Genomic DNA, 27,334 nt, shown 5'->3' on the forward strand with positions numbered 1-27,334 from the left:
GTCACGTGGGCCACACCACTGACAGAGGAGCTGCCCTCCGAATGCGGTCTCCATGGTGACGGGCGGAAGTCGCGCTGTCAGCTGGTCGGTGAAGATGGCGGCAGAGGCTGAGTACGAGTCTGTGCTGTGTGTGAAGCCCGAGATTAGTGTCTACCGCATTCCACCCCGCGCCTCTAACCGGGGATACAGGTGAGGGGGCGGTGCGCGACTATGCCCGACACCCCATCAGCTCCTCCCCCTGCCTGACTGTCTGCTCCCCTACCCCACAGGGCCTCCGACTGGAAGCTGGAGCAACCTGACTGGACGGGGAGGATGAGGCTGACCTCCCGGGGGAAGGTGGCCTTTATCAAGCTGGAGGACAAAGTAACAGGTAACATTCTGCAGCTGATGGAGAGGGTCACCATGGCAACCAAGACCCACCCCCCACCAAGTAATTACTCATAGCTCCCAACTCTCCCTCTTTTGGTGGGACAGTCCCTCTTTGGGAGCCCTGTCCCTCTTTCCTCCTCATTTGACCCTCTTTCAGGACTTTGTCCCTCTTTCTATGTAAATATACATATTTCTCTACTAAAAGATGTGTTTAATTGACTCTAAACTTTATCCCCATCCTTTAAAATAGATATATTTATAATTTTAAAATGTTAATATGAAGGCAAATGAACCAGGATAGAAAGGAACAGTGTGGTTTGAATTATAAAACAACATATTTTTCTTATGAAATCTTTGGACACAGCCAGCAGTGGGCCCCTGTGCAAAATTTCAATTGTAGGCCCCTATGACGCGCGCCGCTGCAAAAAATGGGCATGGCCAAAATAGGTGTGGATAGAACCTGTGGTGCGTAGCGGCGTGGCAAAAAATGGGCGTGGCAATGACCGGATGAGGGTGGAGCTAACTGTAATTTTAAAGTGATCCCGGGGTGAGAGTGATATGGAGGCTGCCATATTTATTTCCTTTTAAACAATACTAGTTGCCTGGCGGCCCTGCTGATCTATTTGGCTGCAGTAATAAACTGAATTACACCAGCAACAAGCATGCAGCTAATCTTCTCAGTTCTGACAATATTGTCAGAAACCCCTGACTTGCTGCATGCTTGTTCAGGGTCTATGGTTGAAAGAATAAGAGGCAGAGGACCAGCACGGCAGCCAGGCAACTGGTATTGCTTAAAAGGAGAGAAATATGGCAGCCTCAATATTATTCTCACCTCAGGTTCCCTTGAAAAGTGCAACGCAAAGACAGTGGGCCCAAGTTTTGGTGACCCTTTCCCCAGAAAATTCACATAATTGTGCAGGTTTTCTCAAGAAAATACACTTAATGTGAGCAGATATGCTCAGAAAATACATTCAATCATGTCGGCAGATATGCTCAGAAAATACATTCAATCATGTCGGCAGACATGCTCAGAAAATACATTCAATCATGTCGGCAGACATGCCCAGAAAATACGTGCAATCATGTCGGCAGACATGCCCAGAAAATACGTGCAATCATTTTGGGCAGACATGCCCAGAAAATACGTGCAATCATGTCGGCAGACATGCCCAGAAAATACGTGCAATCATGTCGGCAGACCTGCCCAGAAAATACGTGCAATCATGTCGGCAGACCTGCCCAGAAAATACGTGCAATCATGTCGGCAGACCTGCCCAGAAAATACGTGCAATCATGTCGGCAGACCTGCCCAGAACATGCACCTGCTAATATAAATAAATAAATAAATAAAAAAACATTTACTCACCTGCAGCAGCAGACCTCCTGTCCCAGCCTCCATCTGGCGCGCAGATCCCATGGGTGGTTGGGTGGGTAGGTAGGCAGCCTGGTGGGTGGGTAGGTAGGTAGCCCTTAGCCGGGTGGGTAGGTAGCCTGGTGGGTGGGTAGGTAGCAGGGTGGGTAGCCTGGTGTGTGGGTAGGTAGCCTGGTGGGTGGGTAGGTAGCCAGGTGGGTGGGTAGGTAGCCGGGTGGTTAGGTAGTCTGGTGGGTGGGTTGGTAACTAGCCCGGTAGGTAGGTAGGTAGCCGGGTGGGTGGTTAGGTAGGTAGCCGGGTGGGTAGGTAGGTAGCCGGGTGGGTGGCTGGGTGGGTAGGTAGCCCGGTAGGTAGGTAGCCAGGTGGGTGGGTAGGTAGCCGGGTGGGTCTTTAGGTAGGTAGCCGGGTAGGTAGGTAAGTAGCCGGGTAGGTAGGTAGGTAGGTAGCCGGGTAGGTGGGTGGGTAGCCAGGTAGGTAGGTAGCCGGGTAGGTGGGTAGGTAGCCGGGTGGGTGGGTAGGTAGCCGGGTGGGGGACCCGACTCCTATCCTCCCTCCCTCACCTCGGGGGGGCCCCCCTCCCGGTATGCGCGGTGGGAGAGCAGCAAATACAGGAAGTCTCCGGGGCTCCAGCAGGCGCTAGAGGCTCAGCCGCTTGGTCTCCCGCTGATGGCAAGGTAACTATGTAATGTTCATTTGAAGTTACCTCATGTGTTTATTTTAAATATTTTTACTCAGTACAGGTTCTCTTTAAGTGTCCCTTTTTCTCATCTGAAAAAGTTGGGAGGTTATGTAATTACTGTATCATTAACATTTCCCTATCCTCATATTGCTCCAAGCTGGAGAACAGGGTGACAGGTGCACTTTGGTATCAGCTTAGGGTCCGTCCGTTGCCTGACTCTCCTGCTGATCCTGTGTCTCTAATACTTTTAGCCACAGCTCCTCAACAAGCATGCAGATCAGGTTCTCTGACTGAAGTCAGACTGGATTAGCTGCATGCTTGTTTCAGGTGTGTGATTGAGCCACTACTGCAGCTAAAGAGATCAGTAGGAAGCCAGGCAACTGGTATTGTTTAAAAGGAAACCTCCATATGCCTCTCAGTTTAGGTTCCCTTTAAAGAGACATTGAAGCGAAAAAAAATATGATATAATGAATTGGTTGTGTACTATGAATAATTACTAGAAGATTAGCAGCAAAGAAAATATTCTCATACTTTTATTTTCAGGTATATAGTGTTTTTTCTAGCATTGCATTATTCTATAATATGTGCTGATTACACAACACTCAGCATTCAAAATGATTCTTTTAGAGCAGTCTGTGAAGTAATGACCTCTCTTCTAGCAGAGAAAAAGTAAACAGTTCACTTACAGTTGAGATAATAAAAGTCAGATAACAGCCCTCTCCACGACTAACTTAGTCGGAGAGCTTAATGGCTTGTTTGCATAGAAATAACAACTGGAGTTTCTCAACTCTTCCTGTACTGGAAACAATTAGACTGATGTATCTGATCTTAATGTTTTATTTCTTAGCTGTACTACACATACAAATCATAATATCATAATTTTTTTTCCGCTTCAGTGTCTCTTTAAGGTGACGCAAATGGTATGTTATTATTGTATTTATAAAGCGCCAACATATTACGCAGCAGTGGACAATAAATAGGGATACATACAATGTAAACATGGAGTGACAAAAACAGGCAAACAGGGTATAAGATGCATGATCATGCGACTTAAGGGCCTTTTTCCACTACCCTGTGATTTGCGATTTGATTCTAATCGCAAGGTACATTAAACTAATGGAAACGGCAGCAGCAATTTCCATTAGTGCGATCCGATTCTGATGCGATTTTGGTCCAAGCGCAATCGTTGTCCTGCCGCGTTTTGGATGCGATTGAGCTTTACTATACTGAGTATAGTAGCTCAATCGTGATTGCAATCGCATGGTGGAAATTGAAACACGATTGCGATCGCATTTCATAGTGGAAAAGAGCCCTTACAGAGACCTAGAAATTCAAGTCCTAATTAGTCTATGGGAAGGGTGTCATTGGTGGGGTTGCAAGATCAAGAAGGACATACCAAGGGTTGGGGGTGGGGCGGAGACCCTGCCAAAAGCTTACAGTGTAAAGGGGAGGGGCGCATAAGGTGGGGCTGCAGAAACAGTGCTCGGCTGAGAGAGGTAAAGTGTGGTACATGAGGGGTAGGCCATTTTAAAGAGGCATGTTTTGAGGGCTTGCTTGAAGGAAGGGCCAAGTCTGAGGAAGGGAGGGGGTTTTATAGGGTGGGGCAGCTCTTTAGAAGTCCTGTAGACGTGCATGGGAGTGAGAAATGTGCGGGCGGAGATCATTGGAGGACCGAAGGGGGCAGGCGGGTGGGTATGTATCTGTGAACAAGTTCAGAGATGTTGGTTGGGCAGGTCTTGATTTGTAGGTCAGACACAGAATCCTGAAGCAGATAGAGAGCCAGTGAAGAGATTTGCAGAGGGGAACCTTGGAAGCAAAGTGGTGGGAAGAATGGATGAGTAGCTGCTGTATTCATGACTGATTGAAGGGGTGCAATGCAGTTCAAGGGTAAGTCTGAATATCAAGGAGGGGTGGTGGAGCATGGGGTGGGAAAATCAGCTCAGTTTTATAAAAGTTAAGCTTCAGGAACATGGCTGACATCCAGGAGGAGATAGTCGAGAGCCATGGTTGAAGGGGAGAGATTGGGGGTATGGAGATAGTTCTGGGTATCATTGCATAAGCTGATGTGTACTGTACATGCGTAATACAAAATGGGATGACGTAGCAGAAAAAATATCCTGCTGCACATGCACGCGAGAAAACCCTGCGGCAGAACGTGATGGGCAGCAGAGATTACACCTGGTCTTGTTAGACTGGGCAGGTCTTGCGCAGATGCCCTCAGCACACAGAGGCTGGGCTGGGTTAGAGGCATGCAGCCTCATGTACAGATCTCAGCAATGACTTTCCTATTCTCTGTCAGGTGAGCTCTTTGCTCAGGCACCGGTTGACCAGTTTCCTGGGCTTGCCGTGGAAACCGTGACTGACTCCAGCCGCTACTTTGTGATCAGAATCCAGGATGGCAATGGTGAGCTACTGCATTGTGTAAAAATCTGCTCAATACACAACAGATTATCATATACTGTATGTGACATACCCTTTACACTCAAAATAAAAACAACTTTGCATATACATCAACCTCCCAACATTTTTAAAGTTGTGAAATGTGGAAACTCAAGTATAAGTTAACACAAATAACAAGTATTTTCATATCTCCCTAAACAAATATTGCCATTTGTGTCTTTCCTCATAACTATTGCCATGTCACTAAAAATAAGTTCTTATATGCAGAGACTGTTGTTCCTATAGGCAACTCTGTTGTCCTTTGCATCCATCAGTCAAGCTACCTTCTTTCCTACTTGCTCAGTACATGTGGGACGTCATCGGCATAGAAACATCAGGGCTCAATGGACATGTCACCCATTGAGCATGTTTGGGATGCCCTGGATCAGCGTATGCAACAGCGTGTCCCAGTTTCTGCCAGTATTTAGCAACTTCGCACAACTATTGAAGAGAAGTGAACCAATATTCCACAGGCCACAATCAACAACCTGATCAATATGCGATGGAGATGTGTTGCGCTGCGTGAGGCAAATGGTCGCCACGCCAGATAATGACTGATTTTCTGCTCCCAAACTCCCCGAGTATGTCCAAAGACAAGCGTATCCATACTGTGCAAGCCCCAAATTTGGACTCACGAATGCACGGTGGGTATGTGCTTCAGTCTTCTCCCCAGGCTCTTTTAGCCGGATGCTCCACCCGGCTAGTTTTGGTGAGCACCCGGCTGTTATCAGCTCACTTCCTCCTATGCTGTAAGCAGAGTTGTGCAGAGAAGCACCGGCCCTGCATTCTCTCATCTCGCCCCACCCGGCTACTTTTTTATGCCACTCGACTGGAAAAAATTTTGGGGGGAGAACACTGTGCTTGTATTTGGAAACACTTGGGAACACAAGTGCTTCTGAAGGCTTATGAACCGCTATTTGATCTAGAGGGTCAAAGGAGTTTAACCTGGCAAGGTGCAGGAACAACTGCCAGTGTGGAGGGCCAGGAAGGCTCTACAGAATCCAGAGTCTTCCCTCTTAGGGGAGTATCAAACCTGAAGTGAGTTGCCTCACTTCAGTTCCACTTTAAGGCCCTATTGAGATCTAGAAAAGGATTGGAACTAACACCCAGAGTATACAACAAAATCAAGATTACTTCTTGATTTCTTTTGAAATGTATTTTTCCGTAGTTGGCTCGCTGAGCTTTTTCATGGTGCTAGTCAAAATGCCAATTAAGACCCCATACGCACAGGCAGATCCCTGGAAAAAGTTTTGGGCTCTTATCTGATATTTTGTTCCCAGCAAGTCCCGGTGGTAGCGATCGGTAATTACCCACATACCTCATCCCTTGATGACTGATAAAACGATTGCCTGCTGCTCGTTTCTCTATTGGTCAGCGTTAAAGTTCAGTTCCAGTAAACGTAATTGTAACGCACGTCCGTCCGTACGTACGTACGTAATGCTGATTCATATGATTCATAAATGGGGGGGGGGGGGGGGGGTAATATTCTGATGGTGATTGTATAAAACCCCTGTGTTATGTGTAATGACTTCCTTTCTTACTTCTTTCCAGGAAGGAGTGCATTCATTGGCATTGGCTTCTCAGATCGAGGAGATGCGTTTGATTTTAATGTGTCTTTACAGGATCATTTCAAGTGAGTGTATAGCTGTCTTTGGTGGTTGTGCGAGCTTTCCCATGAGGGGGAAGGGAGAAGGCTGTCTGGTGGGCAAATTGGGGGGGGGGCTGTCTCTGGCAAAAAGGGTTGGCTGTCTCTGGTGTGGAAGAGAACAGGGAGGAAATTATTCCTGGTTGGGGCAGGGAGGCAAGAAAAGACTATCTCTGGTTGGGTAAGCTGGCAGGAGAAGGCTGTCTCTGGTTGGGTAAGCTGGCAGGAGAAGGCTGTCTCTGGTTGGGTAAGCTGGCAGGAGAAGGCTGTCTCTGGTTGGGTAAGCTGGCAGGAGAAGGCTGTCTCTGGTTGGGTAAGCTGGCAGGAGAAGGCTGTCTCTGGTTGGGTAAGCTGGCAGGAGAAGGCTGTCTCTGGTTGGGTAAGCTGGCAGGAGAAGGCTGTCTCTGGTTGGGTAAGCTGGCAGGAGAAGGCTGTCTCTGGTTGGGTAAGCTGGCAGGAGAAGGCTGTCTCTGGTTGGGTAAGCTGGCAGGAGAAGGCTGTCTCTGGTTGGGTAAGCTGGCAGGAGAAGGCTGTCTCTGGTTGGGTAAGCTGGCAGGAGAAGGCTGTCTCTGGTTGGGTAAGCTGGCAGGAGAAGGCTGTCTCTGGTTGGGTAAGCTGGCAGGAGAAGGCTGTCTCTGGTTGGGTAAGCTGGCAGGAGAAGGCTGTCGCTGGTTGGGTAAACTGGCAGGAGAAGGCTGTCGCTGGTTGGGTAAACTGGCAGGAGAAGGCTGTCTCTGGTTGGGTAAACTGGCAGGAGAAGGCTGTCGCTGGTTGGGTAAACTGGCAGGAGAAGGCGGTCACTGGTTGAGTAAGCTGGCAGGAGAAGGCTGTCTCTGGTTGGGTAAGCTGGCAGGAGAAGGCTGTCTCTGGTTGGGTAAGCTGGCAGGAGAAGGCTGTCTCTGGTTGGGTAAGCTGGCAGCAGAAGGCTGTCTCTGGTTGGGTAAGCTGGCAGGAGAAGGCTGTCTCTGGTTGGGTAAGCTGGCAGGAGAAGGCTGTCTCTGGTTGGGTAAGCTGGCAGGAGAAGGCTGTCTCTGGTTGGGTAAGCTGGCAGGAGAAGGCTGTCGCTGGTTGCATAAGCTGGCAGGAGAAGGCTGTCTCTGGTTGGGTAAGCTGGCAGGAGAAGGCTGTCGCTGGTTGGGTAAGCTGGCAGGAGAAGGCTGTCTCTGGGTAAGCTGGCATGAGAAGGCTGTCGCTGGGTGGGTAAGCTGGCAGGAGAAGGCTGTCTCTGGTTGGGTAAGCTGGCAGGAGAAGGCTGTCTCTGGTTGGGTAAGCTGGCAGGAGAAGGCTGTCTCTGGGTGGGTAAGCTGGCAGGAGAAGGCTGTCTCTGGTTGGGTAAGCTGGCAGGAGAAGGCTGTCTCTGGTTGGGTAAGCTGGCAGGAGAAGGCTGTCTCTGGTTGGGTAAGCTGGCAGGAGAAGGCTGTCTCTGGTTGGGTAAGCTGGCAGGAGAAGGCTGTCTCTGGTTGGGTAAGCTGGTAGGAGAAGGCTGTCTCTGGTTGGGTAAGCTGGCAGGAGAAGGCTGTCTCTGGTTGGGTAAGCTGGCAGGAGAAGGCTGTCTCTGGTTGGGTAAGCTGGCAGGAGAAGGCTGTCTCTGGTTGGGTAAGCTGGCAGGAGAAGGCTGTCTCTGGTTGGGTAAGCTGGCAGGAGAAGGCTGTCTCTGGTTGGGTAAGCTGGCAGGAGAAGGCTGTCTCTAGTTGGGTAAGCTGGCAGGAGAAGGCTGTCTCTGGTTGGGTAAGCTGGCAGGACAAGGCTGTCTCTGGTTGGGTAAGCTGGCAGGACAAGGCTGTCTCTGGTTGGGTAAGCTGGCAGGACAAGGCTGTCGCTGGTTGGGTAAGCTGGCAGGAGAAGGCTGTCTCTGGGTAAGCTGGCAGGAGAAGGCTGTCGCTGGGTGGGTAAGCTGGCAGGAGTAGGCTGTCTCTGGGTGGGTAAGCTGGCAGGAGAAGGCTGTCTCTGGTTGGGTAAGCTGGCAGGAGAAGGCTGTCTCTGGTTGGGTAAGCTGGCAGGAGAAGGCTGTCTCTGGTTGGGTAAGCTGGCAGGAGAAGGCTGTCTCTGGTTGGGTAAGCTGGCAGGAGAAGGCTGTCTCTGGTGGGGTAAGCTGGCAGGAGAAGGCTGTCTCTGGGTGGGTAAGCTGGCAGGAGAAGGCTGTCTCTGGTTGGGTAAGCTGGCAGGAGAAGGCTGTCTCTGGTTGGGTAAGCTGGCAGGAGAAGGCTGTCTCTGGTTGGGTAAGCTGGCAGGAGAAGGCTGTCTCTGGTTGGGTAAGCTGGCAGGAGAAGGCTGTCTCTGGTTGGGTAAGCTGGCAGGAGAAGGCTGTCTCTGGTTGGGTAAGCTGGCAGGAGAAGGCTGTCTCTGGTCGGGTAAGCTGGCAGGAGAAGGCTGTCTCTGGTCGGGTAAGCTGGCAGGAGAAGGCTGTCTCTGGTGGGGTAAGCTGGCAGGAGAAGGCTGTCTCTGGTGGGGTAAGCTGGCAGGAGAAGGCTGTCTCTGGTTGGGTAAGCTGGCAGGAGAAGGCTGTCTCTGGTTGGGTAAGCTGGCAGGAGAAGGCTGTCTCTGGTTGGGTAAGCTGGCAGGAGAAGGCTGTCTCTGGTTGGGTAAGCTGGCAGGAGAAGGCTGTCTCTGGTTGGGTAAGCTGGCAGGAGAAGGCTGTCGCTGGTTGGGTAAGTTAATGTATCTCTATGCAGATCACTGGGGAGATGCGCAGTTAATGTATCTCTATGCACTACACATGTAGATCAGCCAAGATGCAGGAATATGTGGTAGAAATTCTGCACCTTTCCCTACACTGTGTGATCTCTTTTCCTGCCACTGAGAAAGCGGTTTTCCATCTTTATACAGGTGGGTGAAGCAGGAATCAGAACTGTCCAAAGAGCCACAAGGACAAGACAATCATCCAAAGCTGGATTTGGGCTTCAAAGAGGGCCAAACCATCAAGCTGAACATTGGGGTATGTATGCGGACTGTATTGCTATCAGTTGGGATGATCAATGAGGTGCAAATGATGCAGGGTATTGCTTTTTAATTAAAACATAGGCAGCATTAAAATGTCTCAAGCTGAGGTGAGTTTCAATTGGTCCCCTTTTAGGCTGCAAACTAGGGCTGTAGAGTCGGTCCAAAAATTATCAGACTTCGACTCCTATGAAACTTCTTCGACTCCTTCCCCTCTACTGACTCCACAGCGTAGGGCTATAGAGTGGGTATGAAAATCATCCAACTCCGATTCCTCAGTTTATAAAATCACCTTCTCTGGCTCCAGGTACCCAAAATTACTCAGAGGTGTAACTAAGGAGCTTGGGGCCCCAGTGTGAGTTTTACATAGGGGCCTCAAACACTCGAATGATATGGAGCCCCAAAACTTACCAAGGAAGCTACAGTGTCAGAGAGGTGTAACCAGAGTAAGGAAAAAGTTTAAGGATTGCCACTGTTCAATGCACATATAGATGTGCTTATTACCAGCATAGCACCAATGCAAAGTTAATAAGATGGATGAAGGAAGGCCCCTATTGGACACCTCTGGATCAGGGTCCCTGGTACGGTCGCACTGTCTGCCTCGCATATTGCTATGCCACTGCTCCGACTCCACAGCCCTTGCAGCGCTATGGAGTGGGTACGAAAAGCATCCAACGACTCAGTTTATGAAACATCCGCCTCCTTGGACCTGCTGCAAATATAAGCATTAAATTGCATCATTCTGCATGAATTCAGTTATTTGCATCTCATTGACCTTCCCTAATCATCATGTATGTGGTCGGCACTTAAGGCCCGTACACATGTTCAACTAAAACACCTGATTGTTGTCTGATTTAGTGTGTTGGATGACACTCAGGTGTACAAATTGTAGCCAAACAACAAGACGAGCTACTGATATCAGGCACTCTACACGATCCAACCCACAGATCAACTCGCGCAGTTGGTCGGTTTGCGGAAGACATGTTGTTTCAACAACATGTTGTTCATTTTGTTTGGCGTGTGCAAGCCTTTAGAGGAGGAATTGTGTGAAAGTCCTAATCCTAATGCTGTGTTTTTTCCTTAGAACATCAAAAAGAAGGAGGGCGCTTGCAAGCCTCGGGGTGCTGGCAGCGGTGGTATTGGTCTGCTTCCGCCCCCACCTGGTGGGAAGATCCCAGCACCTGCAGCTCCCTCAGTACCTGTTGCCAATCACGTGACTCCTCCGCCTATTCAGCCAGGCAACTCCTCCACCAGCCCAGGTAGTGTGTTCTTCCAGAAAATATACCGTATTTTTCGGACTATAAGACGCACCTAGGTTTAGAGGACAGAAACCAGGGGTAAAAGAAATATATACTAAACCTGGTGCATCCATGTTGAAGGGGCATCTTGTGGTTTAAGCCCCTTTTGTACCTCATGCCCCCGCTCTTGTGTCTCCCTGTGTCCTCCTCTGCCCCCCTTGTGTCCCCCATGTGTCTGCCTCTGTCCTCCTTGTGTCCTCCTCTATGCCCCTTTGTGTCCTCCGTTTGTCCACATGTCCTCATTTAAAGGGAGGGTCCGCGCTGAAAAAAAAAATACAAACTCAACTTACCTGGAGCTTCTTCCAGCCCCTGCCAGTCCATCTGTGCCCTCGCCGCAGCTCCTCTAACTCCCGGCGCCTGCGCAGTAGAGACCCGATGATGTCACGTACACCACGTGACCCGCGCCATGGAGCGCACATGAAGCTGACCCGGGAGCCGACCTGGCGAGGTTGCCTTCTTCAGCGCAGGACACCGGGAGTGAGAGGAGCTGTGGCAAGGGCACAGATGGGCTGGAAGAAGCCCCAGGTAAGTGGAGTTTGTATTTTTTTTTTTTTTTCAGCGCGGACCCTCCCTTTAATCCTCGCATTCTCCTCTGCATGGACACAGTACAGGGAGTCCCTGACATTGCGGCGGGTTTTAGGTTCGTATTGGCCGGTGTTTACAAGTCAGGAACTCCCTGCCTTTGGTCTATAAGTTGCAGTTACTTTTTTCCTCCCACTTTTAGGGGAGAACAAGTGAGCCTTATAGTCCAAAAAATACAGTACTACCTAGCCAGGTTGTTCTGCTCTATGCAGACATTTGAACGAGTGATGAGAAATCCTGTATAGCAAACTGTGTACTGTTGCCACGGTTTCTAGAGGTGACCATTAACGATCCAATTTTCTAAACAATCAACCTTCTGATCGTTGTGATCGAACAGAAAGGATCCTTCGGCCTCACCAATGATGGGGAAAATGATAAGCCATCCGATCAGCTAAAGGGAACCTAAACTGAGAGGGATATGGATGTTTCCTTTTAAACTATACCGGTTGCCTGGCAGTCCTGCTAATCTCTTTGGCTGCAGTAGTGGCTGAATCCCACACCTGAAACAAGCACGCAGATAATCCAGTCTGACGTCAGAGCACCTGATCTGCATGCTTGTTCAGGGGCTGTGGCTAAACGCATTAGAGACACAGGATCAGCAGGAGAGTCAGGCAACTGGTATTATTTTAAAAGGGAAAATCCATATCCTTCTCAGTTTAGGTTCCCTTTAATTTCTCGTTCGCAAATTCAGATCTACGGAACAATCGCTAGAGCGATCGTTTGGTCGATAGGTATCCAATCCAATGTATTAATCATTTGGTTGGAAGTTTGTACAGTGAATGGGCACCACCAGAAATTTTATAGTGACTACAGATCATATTTGATTGTTACAAAATGGCTTGTGTAGTGAAAACCTATTTTATTTAAAGAGAAACTGTAACTAGGGATTGAATTACATCCCAATCACTAGCCCCCCTTCCCATGAGAAATCTTTACCTTTCACAAACTGATCATCAGGGGGCTCTGTATGGCTGATATTGGGGTGAACTAGAATTATCCTGGTAGTAAATGGTCCTTGTTTAGAAGAGTGAAATGAATGTGCATGTAACGGCATTGCTCACCTAAAGCCAGACACACCACCACACTCACTAGAAGCCATTCTGTAGATCCGATTGGTTGTCCTGTGTTAGCGGTGCTCTGTGATTGGACGCTCCTCACAGCGTCTCTTTTCTTCATAGATATCCTGCTAGATTTGGGCTCCCCACTTCCAGCACCAAAAGCCCCGGCGCCGTCCGCAGACCTGTGGGGTGACTTCAGCACTGCCAGCAGGTGAGTCCATTTACAAGAGGTTTACACACTAGAATACTATGTCTTTTGCTCCATGTCAACAAGAAGGAACTCCCATGGTGCATCACTTCAGCTCCACGAGTGAGTATGCAAATGATTCCTTTATGTCCCTGAGAAGCCAGGCACACATCCAGAACCACGTGTGCACAGAATGCTTATAGCCTGTTGCTTTTACAGAGCCTTAAAGGGCACCAGTTAGGTACCTGATAGGTTTTGGTTGTGGGAGGGAGTTCCATAGGGTGGGGTTGCTCTTAATAAGTCTTGCAGGCACTTATGAGAGTGGGAAGTGCACAGAGCGGTCAGGCGAAGGTGGTTTAGGGCCTGAGGGGGCTGTTTGGCATATACCAAGTACCCAGTGATGTTATGGAGAACCAGAACCAAAGGCCCTATATTGTTATGTACAAACTGGAACATGTCCTGAGAGCTGCCATAAGATGTATATGCAGGACAACCATGCAGTAGAATTACTTTGTAGACTGGATGTGAGGAGTGAGCAGTTTTTTTCCCAGCAGCTCTCTTGTAGTGAATCACTCCAGTGACTGCATGCTTCTGGCCTAGACCGCCCAGTCTTGTATGCATTCCGCACATTTTATTACCACCTCACTCCCACTGTTTGTATATTAGATGTACAATACTCAATAGCCATCATATATTTGGTCATCTGTTCTTTCACGTTTTCCTCTGGTGACATGCAGTGAATAAACACATCATTATTTTAGCTCTAACAACATTCCTGAGGGTATCTGTGATAAATGGGAAACCCCAGAGGCGAATGGCGATGGATACAGCTGCGCTCTGCGGGAAACCGGCTAGACCAGGCATGGGCAAACTCGGCCCTCCAGCTGTTATGGAACTACAAGTCCCACAATGCATTTGCCTTTATGAGTCATGAATGTGGCTGTCAGACTCCTGCAATGCATTGTGGGACTTGTAGTTCCTTAACAGCTGGAGAGCCAAGTTTGCCCATGCCTGGGCTAGGATATGGGGAAAGCTGGGAGATGGCTGTGGGGCCATAATCACAGCTGGATTTCATTGTCATTGGTTTGGTGGGTGGGGTGCGGTGCGGGGGCTTAACTATAGTTAGCCAGGCCACCTGCAGAGATCAGTCGGCGTCAATGTAATAATGCAGAAAGTGCAGTGGAAGCCTAAGGCTGGTTTCACAGTGGGACTTTAAAGTCCCACGTTACAGCAGCCAGTAACGCAGCCCAACTCGCAGCACTGTAAAATCAATTGTGCTGTTCAGTGCCCACGTTGCGTTACACAGTAACGCAGCACGTTTAAACAAAGTGCTGCATGCTGTACGTTATACTGGGCTAAGCAGCGTTAGACTGCTTGCACATGCTCAGTAATGTTGGAGGAGGAGGTTTCCCCTCCTCCTCCGCAGCCAGCCACATGGCTAATTAATATTCACTGCACTGCAGAGACTGGTGGTAGGACTGTAGTGTTTTCCGGATCATGAACGAATCGTCCATTTGTTCCGGATCTTTTTTGTGAGTCGAATCATCCGGATCATCACAATGAACGATTCGGTTCACAGTGGATGTCTGTCTGGAAGAAACAGGAACATACAGAATGTACAGTGCAGGGAAAGTCCTGTCCTGCTAGTCATTTCACCCAGTCTGCTTCCCTAGTAAAATGATTCAAATGATTAGATTCAAAGATCCGGATCTTTTCAATGATCCGATTCAAATGATCTGAATGCTTAAAAAGATCCGGACTTCCTATCACTAACCTGGATCGGCTGCCTTGAGAGCTGCATAGCGCAGCTCAATCTGACGTCCAACTTCAACACCACCATACGTTGTTAGGGGCACGTTATGCGACCATAACGTCCCCTAAAACGCAACGTCTTAGTGTGTAAGTAGCCTAAAGGCCCATCCCCACTAAAGCATTTTTTTTCCTAACCATTCTGTGCAACAAACGTTTTTCTTCGAAATATCACACATCGTTTTAATGAAAATTCGTGAAACTATGTTTCACAACGCACGCCACCTGCGGGGAACATTCGTTTTTGTATGACCAACATGTCCGATTAAGACGTAGAGGATCGTTCTGATCTGCCACTGACTGTTGCAGGTCTCACCGTGATTGTGTTACTATCATTTACAAGATCGTTCGTTTCCAACGGCGCTTGCAGATCTGGCCAGATGGATCAGGGAACGATTTTTTATCTGCGGAGATCCCCGATCCACGTGTTTGTGAACTGCCGGTGTGTACTTAGCTTTATACATTGCCTGCTCCCGAATGCATCTCCTCCACTTCCTGGTTAGTTAGCAAGTGCCGGGTATTGGAGCCGCATGGTGATTGGCTGGCTGCACGGCACCTGTTAACTAACCAGGAAGTGGAGGAGATGCGATTGCTGGGAGCAGGTAATGTATAACAAGGCTTCTGCTGCTCATTCTGCATACTTGTATTAGGAACAGGATCACCCTTGCAGTGGCGGTAGGGGCTGAAGTTACACCTCTGATGGGGAGTTTAGATAACTGTGTTGATTTTCATGCAGTCACCATCTTAGAGTGCGTACACACAACCAATTTTGACTGCTCTATTTTACCACCACCATGTAACATGAGGGCTAACAGATTTAGAATAATATGAACTGATTGTGTAGGTAAGCTCTCATACTACATGGAGGTGATAAAATTAGCAGATCATTAGCTAGTCAAATTTGGAAGTGTGTATGCACCCTTACTTGGTATAGAAATATAGAAGCTGCCATCCTATTCTAAAACTCACAAACACTGCCTGGCTGTCATATGATCCTTTGGCTGTAGTAGTGTAAGAATTACTCACATGGTAAAAGCATGCAGCCACTGGAGGCAGAGCACCCCTAATACTTTCTAAATGACTGAGAACTATGCTGAGGATCAGCCCAGCTGCCAAATGCATACAGATTTTTTTTTTCCTCTACAAGAAAATTTGCATGTTCTGTTTGTACTGGATCTTCTCTCTAGTAGCTGCTGTAAAGGTGGCCAGAGACTGTTTGATTTCAAAATAATTAATAAAAATGATGACTTGAAGGGAAACTAAAGTGAGCATTAAAAAAAAGTTTCTTACCTGGGGTTTCTACTAGCCCCCTGCAGCCGACCTGTACCCATGCCTTCCTGAAACGATCCTCCGGTCCTGGCCGCGCATGTTCCCGATCACGCTCCTGCTGGCGGGAGCGTCCGGCACATGCACAGTACATTATTTTCTCTGCGCTGTGCCCAGCAACTAGCTCTGTCGCCAAAATCAAAACTTAGTCACTGCGGGGGGAATGGAGGATCGTTCTATGAAGGCGCGGGCACAGGGAGGCTCCAGGGGGCTGGTAGAAGCCCCAGGTAAGTGAAACTATATTTTTTACATTCACTTTAGTTTCCCTTTAAAACAGTTGCTTTGCTCTTTGTGTTAAGCTGGTCATCTATTACACAACTGCACTGCTATCGATATTACAACTGACATTACCAAGAACCAGCACTGTGGATCTGTATTTTGATCATGATGTCGATCATAAATGCAAGAAAATGCCCAATTACGATGGTTTTTGTCTAGTTGAATGTCTAATTGAGAAAAAAACGTTTAGTGTATGGCCAGCTACAGATTTGTATGCTAATCAAATTAACTGAATCTGCTACCTATATATTTTCGTATTGGTCACCACGGTACAAAACCATCAATTTGTAGCCATTTCCATGGAAATTGTCTGATCATATTTTACACTTGTTCACACCTTAGGGGCCAGTTGACGAGGCAGGCTGCCGGCAGCTTCTTTTGCCGATGTCAATTTTCTGCTACCCAGTAGGAGAGCATTTGACATTGTTTCCCGTCGATTCGTTACAGTGTTATGTTTAACCTGTTCACAGATAATGCACTGCTTTTGTCTTCAGCCAGCAGAACTTGTTGTGCTGTAAATTCTTGGCTTGCTATGATCTCTCTCTCTCACCAAGCAGGAAACATTGACACTGAAAGCAGAAGTCCTCTTCTATTGTCGCCCACTGCCCCCTAGTGACATTGGCCATAAATACACATTACAGCACTACTACCGTATTTTTCGCCGTATAAGACGCACTTTTTCTTCCCCAAAATGTTGGGGGAAAAGTGGGTGCGTCTTATGCGGCGAAGGTACGGATTTCGGGATGCAGAGGTGCGCAGGGAAGCACTATATACATTACCTGCTCCTGCCGCCGCGCTCCTGGCTCCAATCCTGGCTCCCCGCTCCTCTTCTTCCATCTACCGCTGCCCGCTACTGCCCCCCGCCGAACATCGCTGGCCGGTCTTAATTAGCCGCAGGGATACGCTATCCGCACACCACGTGCCGGGGTCACGCATGCCGCCGAACGCTGGCCGGTCCTAATTAGCCGCGCAGGGATACACTATCAGCACACCACGTGCGCCGGGGTCATGCATACGCATGTGTGACCCGGCGCACGCTGATAGCGTATCCCTGCGCGGATAATTAGGACCGGCCAGCGTTGTTCGGCGGCATGCGTGACCCCGGCACGTGGTGTGCTGATAGCGTATCCATGCGGCTAAGACCGGCCAGCGATGTTCGGCGGGGGCAGCAGCGGGCAGCGGTAGATGGAAGAAGAGGATCGGGGAGCCAGGAGCGCGGCGGCAGGAGCAGGTAATGTATGTGTACTCACACTACCTGCACAGGGGGACACCGGCACTGGAGGACACACGGACAACGGGGCCACAGGCACAGGGGACACTGGCACAACAGGGGGACACTGGCACAACAGGGGGACACTGGCACAACAGGGGGACACTGGCACAACAGGGGGACACTGGCACAACAGGGGGACACTGGCACAACAGGGGGACACTGGCACAACAGGGGGACACTGGCACAACAGGGGGACACTGGCACAACAGGGGGACACTGGCACAACAGGGGGACACTGGCACAACAGGGGGACACTGGCACAACAGGGGGACACTGGCACAACTAGGGGACACTGGCACAATAGGGGACACTGGCACAATAGGGGACACTGGCACAATAGGGGACACTGGCACAATAGGGGACACTGGCACAATAGGGGACACTGCCACAATAGGGGACACTGCCACAACAGGGGGACACTGCCACAACATGGGGACGGGGGACACTGGCACAGGGGGCTGCAGGCAGAACAGGGGGACACGGCAGGCAGAACAGGGGGACACAGCAGGCACAGGGGGACACAGCAGGCAGAACAGGGGGACACAGCAGGCACAGGGGGACACAGCAGGCAGAACAGGGGGACACAGCAGGCACAGGGAGACACAGCACAGGGGGACACAGCAGGCACAGGGGGACACAGCACATAACACTGTCCCCATATGTGGTGTAATAGTATGTAATGTAACTGGAAAGGGGGAGGTAAAAAGTCCTTAAGACACCCCTGCATCATAGACACACCTAGGTTTAGTTTTTTCTTTTTTTCCTGATTTTTGCCCTCTAAATCTGGGTGCGTCTTATATGCCGGAGCGTCTTATACGGCGAAAAATACGGTAATTAAAAGCTAGGAAAACTAACAAAGAAGAAATAAAATGATTTGCTAGAATAAATTGGCTTGGAGCACTTGCAAGCATCTAAATAAATTGGCTGCTAAAGGGTTAAACCCCCTAGGGAGATACGGAACTGCAAACTGCAACCACTTTGAAAATTCGATTGCGGTGCTTGAGCAATCGATGGTAAACGCATTGAGATGATTGTTTTCATTGATCTCTATGAGAGACATGGTGGATCCCAGCGGTAATTGACATGCATGGATGCCGGCAGTCACCCATGTGAACTGGCCCTTTCAGACAGATTTTATCAATGACAAGGATCTACTGAACAGTGACCATTTTATTGAATCGTCTTTCACCATCTTTACGCTCTTTGCTTGTTCTGTTCTCTGATTGGCTCACTGTTGCTCCGCCTCTCTTCCTTCCAGCAGTCTGTCCTCTCAGGGTCCGCAGTCCTCTAGCTGGGTTCAATTCTAATGCTGCTTCTGCTGCTGGGACGCTTCCTCCTCCTTCTTCTCTCCTGGAGATCAGACAGTCCTGTGTGCCGCCAGGGACAGCGGCCGCTCCGTAACACGGATCATTGTGACGTCTTCTCATTATCGGGCTGTATGGGACTCCGAGGGGACTGTGTATCGTGCGTCTCCCTTCCTCCTCCTGTATCCCCTGCTGTGTTTGTACCTTGCCCTTCTACCAAGCATCCCTGCCCCTCTTTCCCTGCCTGCTTCCTGTTTGTCCCTCTGTCATCGTGTTCCTGTCCTGCTCCATCTCCTCCTCCTCCTCACTGTTATCATTCCAGATGCCCTGAGGCTGCCCGCATGCAGGGTATTGTGTACGGATTGCATTGTGGCAGCTGCAGCGTCCATGTTGTTCTTTAATGAAAGGATAAGCTTGCTGGCATCCCAGCCATCTGTTTAACAATAAGAAGCTACGCAAGTCAAAATCACTGGCCTCCTGTTCAATGGGCATTGCAATGGACCATGCATTGACAGGTCAGGAGACTCGGATAATCAGTATTGGCTGCGATTGGTTAGCACAATTGCAGTATTTCCCATTCATGGTTAAGTATGTACATTTGCCTATCGGTGACAAGGGGGGGGGGGGGTCTCTTTACCACATCTCTTCCAGGCTGGAGGTCACCAGAGATCACCATGCGATCTGCAGGCCTGGCTTGGGTGGACAACTGAAGCAGGAGGTATATGGAGGGTGCCATATTTATTCCCTTTTAAACAATACCAGTTGCCTGGTTGTCATGCTGATCCTCTGCCTTTTATACTTTTTTGCCATAGACCCTGAACAAGCATGCAGCAGATCAGGTGTTTCTGACAAGATTAGCTGCATGCTTGTTTCTGGTGTGATTCTGACACTTCTACAACCAAATAGCTCAGCAGGGCTGCCAGGCAACTGGTATTGTTTAATAGGAAATAAATATGGCAGCCTCCATATTCCTCTCACTTCAGTTGTCCTTTAATGAATACCAGGCCTAATTTATTAAGACCTTATTAAAGATTTCCCATTGCCCCCAGTGGGGAGGACATAAGAGCAATCAGCAAACCTTGACTAGATGTGGCTGCTAATAAAAGGAACCCATGGTGAGGGACACATGGACTCATATTTATTTCCTTTTAAACAATACTAGTTGCCTGGCAGCCCTGCTGATTTTTCTGACCAGTAGTGTCTGAATCACACACCTGAAACAAGTATGTGGCTGTTCTTGTCAGATTTTTGGCAGAAATGTCTTATCTGCATGCTAGTTCAGGGTGTATAGCTTAAAGTGTTAGAGGATCAGCAGGACAGCCCAGCAATGTACATTGTTTTAAAGGAAATAAATGTCAGCCTCCATATGTCTCTCTCCTAGGTTCACCTTTAAAGGACAACTGAAGTGAGAAGAATGTGGAGGCTGACATATTTATTTCCTTATAAACAATACCAGTTGCCCGGCAGCCCTGCTGATCTATTTGACTGCTGTAGTATCTGAATCACACCAGAAGCAAGCATGTGGCTAATCTTGTCAGATATGACAATGAGTTAGAAAAACCGGATCTGCTGAATGCTTGTTCAGAGTCTGTGGCTAAACGTATTAGAGGCAGAGGAAGGATCAGGAGGACTGCCTGGCAACTGGTATTGCTTAAAAGAAAATAAATATGGCAGCCTCCATACCCCTCTCACTTCAGTTGTCCTTTAAGTGGCAAGGAGTTTGCACGTTCCTTCTTGAGTTGCATCATATCATATAGTGAGTGGTAAAGGGAAAAGTGTGAATTAGTGGTTGTGTGATTGTAGTTGCAGCACGTTTAGATAGAGGGCAGTATCTGTTGTGCTTAATTAGTCATGTGATTGCTGCCGTGCACAACATACACAGCAAGAGGAGAATTTAACCAGTTCGGTACCAGCAGCCTCTGCCCCCTTAAGGACCAGAGGCTGCTGGTACAGTAAAATGCCGCTTCCCGACAAATAGCTGCAAAAATCCGCCGGTCACGCCGTTCTGTCCCCACCGCAATTGGCTCTCCCTGCAGTCTCTATGACGGCAGAGCGCAGTGTGCCAGTCAGGAGCCGCTTTGATTGGCTCCTGACCCTGTCACTCAATGTAAGCCAATGGGATTGGTTTACAGTGATGACATGGCTAGGAGCCAATGAAAGTTGCTCCTGACGGGCTCATAGAGCTCTGCCGTCATAGAGACTGCAGGGCGAGCTAATTGCGTCGGGGAAGGAGTGGTGAGATGGACGGTAACGGCGGGGGAAGTGCGAATTAATACAACATAGTCTACGTCCAGTCAGGGACTTAGCACCACCTGCTGGACGTAGATTCGTACTGTGTCGGTCCGGATTAGGTTAAAGGACAGCTGAAGTGAGAGTGACATGGAGGATGCCATATCGGTTTCCTTTTAAACGATGCCAATTGCTCGGGTGTCCTGCTGATCTTTCTGGCATCAGTAGTGTCTGAATTCCCCACATATGAAACAAGCATGCAGCAAATTCAGTAAGACTTCAGTCAGAGCATCTGCATGCTTGTTCAGGGTTTATGGCTAAAAGTATTAGAGCCAGAGGATAAGCAGGACTGCCAGGCAACTGGTGGTGTTTAACGTGAACCCGATGTGAGAGGGATATGGAGGCTGTCCTATTTATTTCCTTTTAAGCAATACCAGTTGCCTGGCTGTCCTGCTGATCCTCTGCCTCTAATACTATTAGCCGTAGCCCCTGAACAAGCATGCAGCAGGTCAGGTGTTTCTGACATTGTCACATATGACAAGATTAGCTGCATGCTTGTTCCTGGTGTGATTGACACTACTGCAGCCAAATAGATCAGCATGGCTGCCAGGCAACTGGTATTGTTTAAAAAGAAATAAATATGGCAGCCAACATATACCTTTCGCTTCAGGTTCCCTTTAAAATAAATCAACTTATTTATGGTAAAGTTGTCACTGCAGCACCTGCAAGAGACTGTGATCACACAATTGCTAATACTTTTTATTGTCCCCCACCATGATCTGATGTGACACAGGTGAAGGCTGCAGTCATTTATCATACCATAAGTTAAGTATCCACACTGGTTTTTTGTAATCCCGATTAGATGGTTAATAAGATGTTAACAATTCTACGTTGCATGAAAATGTAATACAAATTCTATGCAGTTTGGAAATGTACTTACTGCGAACTTTGATTGGGTTGTTGGTTGGAAGTGAATATTGCCTTGTGTGTAGTAGCCTGTCTGACAGCGCCCACTTAGGTTAATAGGTTCTATTTTCAGTCAACTTGTTCAAAACAACTACAAATCGATCATTTTAACGGAAGTTATTTCTGCTGCAATGTACATATGTTTTCATCTGGAGAGACAATCAGAACTCAAGGAAGTTTTTTTGTGCAGCTGAACTCTGAAGATATGAAAACGTACTTGGCAAAATAATAAGTGAGGTCAGCTTAAAGTCCAAAAAATCCAGACCAAATTTGGCAGCACTGTAACGTTTTGTCATGTGACAGGTCTGCTTTGATGATCAGCAGGAGAGAGCATGGGGGCTGGGCATTTTCAAATGCACTAAACAAGGATCATTATTTAAAGGAGTGATCTGGAGACTGCCATATTTATGTCCGTGTTGCCTGGCTGTCCCACTGGTCTATTTGGCTGCAGTAGTGTCTGAATCCTCATCAAATGCAGCTAATCTTGTCAGATCTGACAATGTCAGAAACACCTGATCTGCTGTTCCGGGGCTTTGGCTAAAAGTATTAGAGGATGAGCAGGACAGCCAGGCAACTGGTATTACTTAAAATAAACATGGCAGCCTCCATATAACTCTCATTACAGTTGTCCTTTAAAGCATAGCAAAAACAAGGGAGTGGGGCAGTTCTGTGCTGGTAATCTTTCACTTAATGGACAACTGTAAGGAGAGGGTTCATGGAGGCTGCCATATTTATTTCCTTTTAAGCAATACTAGTTGCCTGGTAGTCCTGCTGATCCTCTGCCTTTAATGCTTTTAGCCATAGACCCTGAACAAGCATGCAGATCAGGTGTTTCTGATAATGTCAGATATGACAGATTAGCTGCATGCTTGTTTCTGGTGTTATTCAGATACTACTGCAGCCAAGCAGAGCTGCCAGGCAACTGGTATTATTTATAAGGAAATAAATATGGCAGCCTCAATAATCTTCTCGCTTCAGTTGTCCTTTGTAACGCATGGCAAGTTTAATCAGATTGTAGGGTCTGATGAATTTACACTGAAATGTACAGAAATGCAACCCCTGGAGTCGGGTAATGCTGTTGTATAAATTAGGGCTGTGATCAGAGACTTTCTTCATGTGATAAAACCCTATTGAATCCGGTGTGTTATGTTTGTACAATGCTGCCCCCTAGTGTTTGTGGGATGAATCAATAAGGACCTTTTGTGTGAGCGGTAACTTTTCTCTAAAGCTACATACAGACAAGCGGATAAGTGTCATCTGAATCTATCAGCCCTGATTACTATGAGTGACTGTTTATCAACCTATCTCTTAACCTATAGGGAGGGAGAGGGGAGAAAGTGTGGGAGGAGTCTTGTCACTGGTGGAACTACACTGTGGGTCAGATGAGTAGGACCTAACTTGGTGGATTGCCAGAAGAGAGGCAACCAATATCGGGAAAACCTTTATTCCTGCTAGATTTTCACCCGAAATGATCATAAATGATCGTTTCAGATGATTAAATTGTGTGTATGTAGCTTTAGTCATTTTGAGATTGTATAATATCCTGAAAGCCATATCATTGTTTTATTATTGCTTAAGATGACTGCAGAGCGATCTGCCTGTGTGTGAGACCAACATAAGATATTGTCACACAAAAGTAAAGTCATCATTTGACCACTTTAATAGTGATTCAGTCCTGACAGCTTTTCAGCTATAAATTGCATTCGCTGGAAAATGACAGGAGATGAATCTGTGCTTTTTATGTTTACAGTGCTTTTTTACATAGCTATGATCCTTTTTATTGAGTTGATCGTTTGGTTGTGCAATGGTTATCTTAATGTGTGTGGGCAGCATTTTCTGCAGATTGCAAGGTTTATTGCTGGCCTGTATTGTCACCATTTTCTGTCCTATTGAAGATCTGCTGTGACCAGCACCTAATGGAGGCCTCACTGGATTGGCTGCTCATTGAACCCCACACTTCATAGTGTTGGTTTCACAGATTAGATCTGACGGTGTGTGGCCTCTGTTTTTGCTACATTCCTCTTGTCCTACTCCATGCTTTGATGCAAAGATGTCTTCTTAAAAGGTACCTGCACTTAAAGGATACCCGAGGTGACAAGTGACATGGTGAGATAGACATGTGTATGTACAGTGCCAAGCTCACTAATAACTATGCTGTGCTCCTTTTTTTTTTTTTTCTTTCTTTCTCTGCCTGAAAGAGTTAAATATCAGGTATGTAAGTGGTTGACTCAGTCCTGACTCAGACAGGAAGTGACTACTGTGTGACCCTCACTGATAAAGTCCAACTATAAAACACTTTCCTAGCAGGAAATTGCTTCTGAGAGCAGGAAAGAGATACAAAGGGTCAATAGTTAATAGATTTTAGCTCTGGCATACTTCAATGAATGTCATTGAGCAAAAATAAAAAAAAGTTTATTTAAACATTAAATAAAACTGTGGAATATCTAAAAATCATTTTTAGGAGAGGGAAGATAGATACAGTTGTTTGTTTCATTAGTTTATTTTCACCTCGGGTGTCCTTTAACCCAGAATTCTTAAAGCTCAACTGTAACCACCACCACCAAAATAAATAAATAAATAAATAAATACTACCGTACCTAAGAGGAAGGAAGGCCCTGGGTCCCTTAGAGCCTTCCTGTTCCTCTTTGCATCCCCTCGTTACACCACTGGGCCCCGGTTCAGCCTCTGACTTTAAAGTGTAAATGTCGGGCATAAAATCAAAAATCAATTCTTTATTTTTATCTGGTAAACGAGTAATAAGGATGATAACCAGCCAATCCAAAAGTTAAAATCACTATTACTTTTCTTGTTTATAAATGATCATTCCCCAGTTTACCTGACTCTTATTTGGTACGTTGCTGCACAAAGGAAGTTGCAGGGCATGCTGGGTTGTCCTTTTTGTTTCTGTACATTAGTTTAGTCTGCGGGGAAATAAAAAGGCAAAAAAAGACAACCCAGCATGCCCTGCAAATTCCTTTGTGCGGCAACGTACCAAATAAGAGTCAGGTATTCTGGGGAATGATCATTTATAAACAAGAAAAGTAATAGAGATTTTAACTTTTGGATTGCCTGGTTAGCATCCTTATTACTTATTCACCAGATAAAAATCAATAATTGATTTTTGATTTTATGCCCGACAGTTGCACTTTGAAGAAGAGGCCTTCAGGTCTCCTCGGAAGGTCACGGAAGTACTCTGGTCTCTGAGGACTTACAAAGACAAGTGGCTTCCTAGGAGACTGGAAGATGCAGCCAGCTGGGGATTTGTGGGGCTACAGCAATGGAACGAGGGGACGCAGAGAGGAAAGGCTCTGATGGATCCAGAGCCATCCCTCTCCATAGGCGAGTATCTAACTTTTTTTTTTTTTAGATTACGGTTGTCCTTTAAGTGAAAAGAATATGTAGGCTGCCTGTCATTGCTTAGTAAACCTGTTGTCTGTCGTGCTAATCCACTCCCTTTAACAGTGCCTGAGTAGGAATGGTCAATGAGGGGCAAAAAAATTCATGCAGCTTAAAAGTGGACCAATCCAGTGCAGCCACTACAGCATTCCATTGGTCTATTTTCCCGCAGCATAAATTGGCAGCAAATGACAGTGCACGTATTTGCATCCGCTGTGAGTTATTTGCATCTCATTGAACATTTGTATTTCTAAATCACAGAATCAGGATGCAGATCTGGTGACTCCACTGGCTGTTCCAGGTGGGATTAGTGTGACAGATGGGCAACTGGCATTTTATAAAAGTCACTAAAGATGGTAGCCCTCATGTTCCCCTGTGTTCTTTTACCCCATGAGCTGCATATATGGGAGCAGTACAGGAACCTAGAGGAGTCTACATGCACTTTCTGTCCTCTGTATGTAGCTGGGGCCCTACATGTGGGGTCCCCTGGTATACAAATACCACTTTTCCAGAGGAACGCCAAGCTTGGCTTCACATTTTCCCTACCTCCAGGCTCCATTCATTACTTGGCAGCCTATAACACAGACTGGCTAGTAGGGATAAGCGGCACAGAGGGAGGATATTTGGATACCCGAACAATCCATGTTGGTGTTTGAGACTTGCAGAAAAGAGACATTAGGCACCTACAGTAAATTCTGCACTCTGGTTGCTGTAGGCAACAGCCCCTTTCCCCCCATTGGTTCCGGTGTCCATAGAACCATTTGTGATGTCCGTCAGTGGAGGCCTCCGGAATGTCGCCGTAAGTGAGGTTTGCACATCGTCTTGCAGGGTACAGAGACCCTCCAGTCTGGGAGGGGAAGATAGACTTGTGTATTTCGTCTTGTGACCATGAAACATATTTATTGTATAGTGATCCTTATGGAATAAAAAGAACAAGCTGTATATAATAAATAAATTAAATGTTATCACCACTTCAGCTTTGTGTCCCGTTTCTGTTGGTGCGTTTATGGATTGTTTACATTCCTCAAGAGTCACTCTGTATGGAATGTAAACCTCCCTCCAACCACAGGGGGGCTGGAAGGATGACTCTCTACAAGCTGTGGCTGTAAATTGGGACTTTGGGTGAAACTAAATAAAGTAACTTAACGGGAAAGCCTTTAAAGGAATTCTGAATGGAAAGGAATATAGGAGGATTGCTTTGGAAAATGTACATGGGCTTCAGCTCTTCATTCCAAGCATTTTATCTCACTCGTGATGCTGTTACAGACACCATGGAAGGTCAGTGAGATGCAAAGATGCTGTTGTGCGCTACGAGTAGCTACGAGTAGCTACTCGTAATCAAAATTTTGATAGCATTGCCCACAGTGTGTGTGTGTGTGTGTGTGTGTGTGTGTGTGTGTGTGTGTGTGGGGGGGGGGGGGGGGGGGGGTTAACTATGCCACGTCCTATAGCCCAGTGATCTGCAAGCTTGGATCTCCAGCTGTTAAGAAACGAAAAGTCCCACAATGCACTTGCCTTTATGAATCATAACTGGCTGTCAGACTTCCACAATGCATTGTGGGACTTGTAGTTCCTTAACCACTTAAGTACCAGCAGTCTCTGCCCCCCTTAAGGACCAGAGACCGCTGGTACCAGACGGTGAAATCCCGATGGATAACGATAAATCGCCAAACATACGTTCTGCAAGTCGGGAACCTGGGCCACCCACTCGGCTGTCTCTGTGACGGTAGAGTTCCTGTGAGCTGGTCAGGAGCCACTTTTTAATTGGCTCCTGACCCCGCCTACCAATATAAGCCAATGGGAGCAGCTTACATAGTTAGTCAGGAGCCAATGAAAGCGGTTATAGAGCGAGTGAGCTGCAAAGGGGAAACGGTGGCAAGAACGCTCGGCGGTTGATTGAAATCTACACCGTCAGCCAGGTAGCCACCAAAACAGGGCGTATATTTCAATCATTGCGGTCCGAACGTAGTTAACGGCTGGAGAGCCAACTTTGCAGATCACTGCTATAGCCGATGCATTCCACTTGAGGTCCACGTAACTCCACTACTTCCTCCTTGAAACCCAAATGAGGAAGTTAGTGGAGTTACATGGACCGCTAATACTTTTAGCCATAGACCCTGAACAAGCATGCATATCAGGCGCTCTGACTGAAGTCAGACTGGACTAGCTGCATGCTTGTTTCAGGC

General features: G+C 47.5%; 1 protein-coding gene across 2 annotated transcripts; it reads left to right on the forward strand.

Annotated features, from left to right (window-relative positions):
• Positions 1-19: 19 nt before the first annotated feature.
• Positions 20-24,322, forward strand: NECAP1 (NECAP endocytosis associated 1). Of its 2 annotated transcripts, none has more exons than XM_068258373.1 (8): positions 20-189; positions 270-370; positions 4,720-4,824; positions 6,411-6,492; positions 9,331-9,439; positions 10,526-10,700; positions 12,500-12,590; positions 18,515-24,322. In XM_068258373.1, exons 1-8 carry the CDS (start codon positions 53-55, stop codon positions 18,558-18,560), a joined length of 846 nt encoding a protein of 281 aa, XP_068114474.1. In that variant the 5' UTR covers positions 20-52; the 3' UTR covers positions 18,561-24,322. The 2 variants fall into 2 exon arrangements, with proteins under 2 accessions (XP_068114474.1, XP_068114473.1); XM_068258372.1 differs by having other exon boundaries at positions 21-189; positions 18,512-24,322.
• Positions 24,323-27,334: the final 3,012 nt, after the last annotated feature.

Source organism: Hyperolius riggenbachi, chromosome 10, assembly GCF_040937935.1.
Source record: "Hyperolius riggenbachi isolate aHypRig1 chromosome 10, aHypRig1.pri, whole genome shotgun sequence".
Classification (NCBI taxonomy): Eukaryota; Metazoa; Chordata; class Amphibia; order Anura; family Hyperoliidae; genus Hyperolius; species Hyperolius riggenbachi.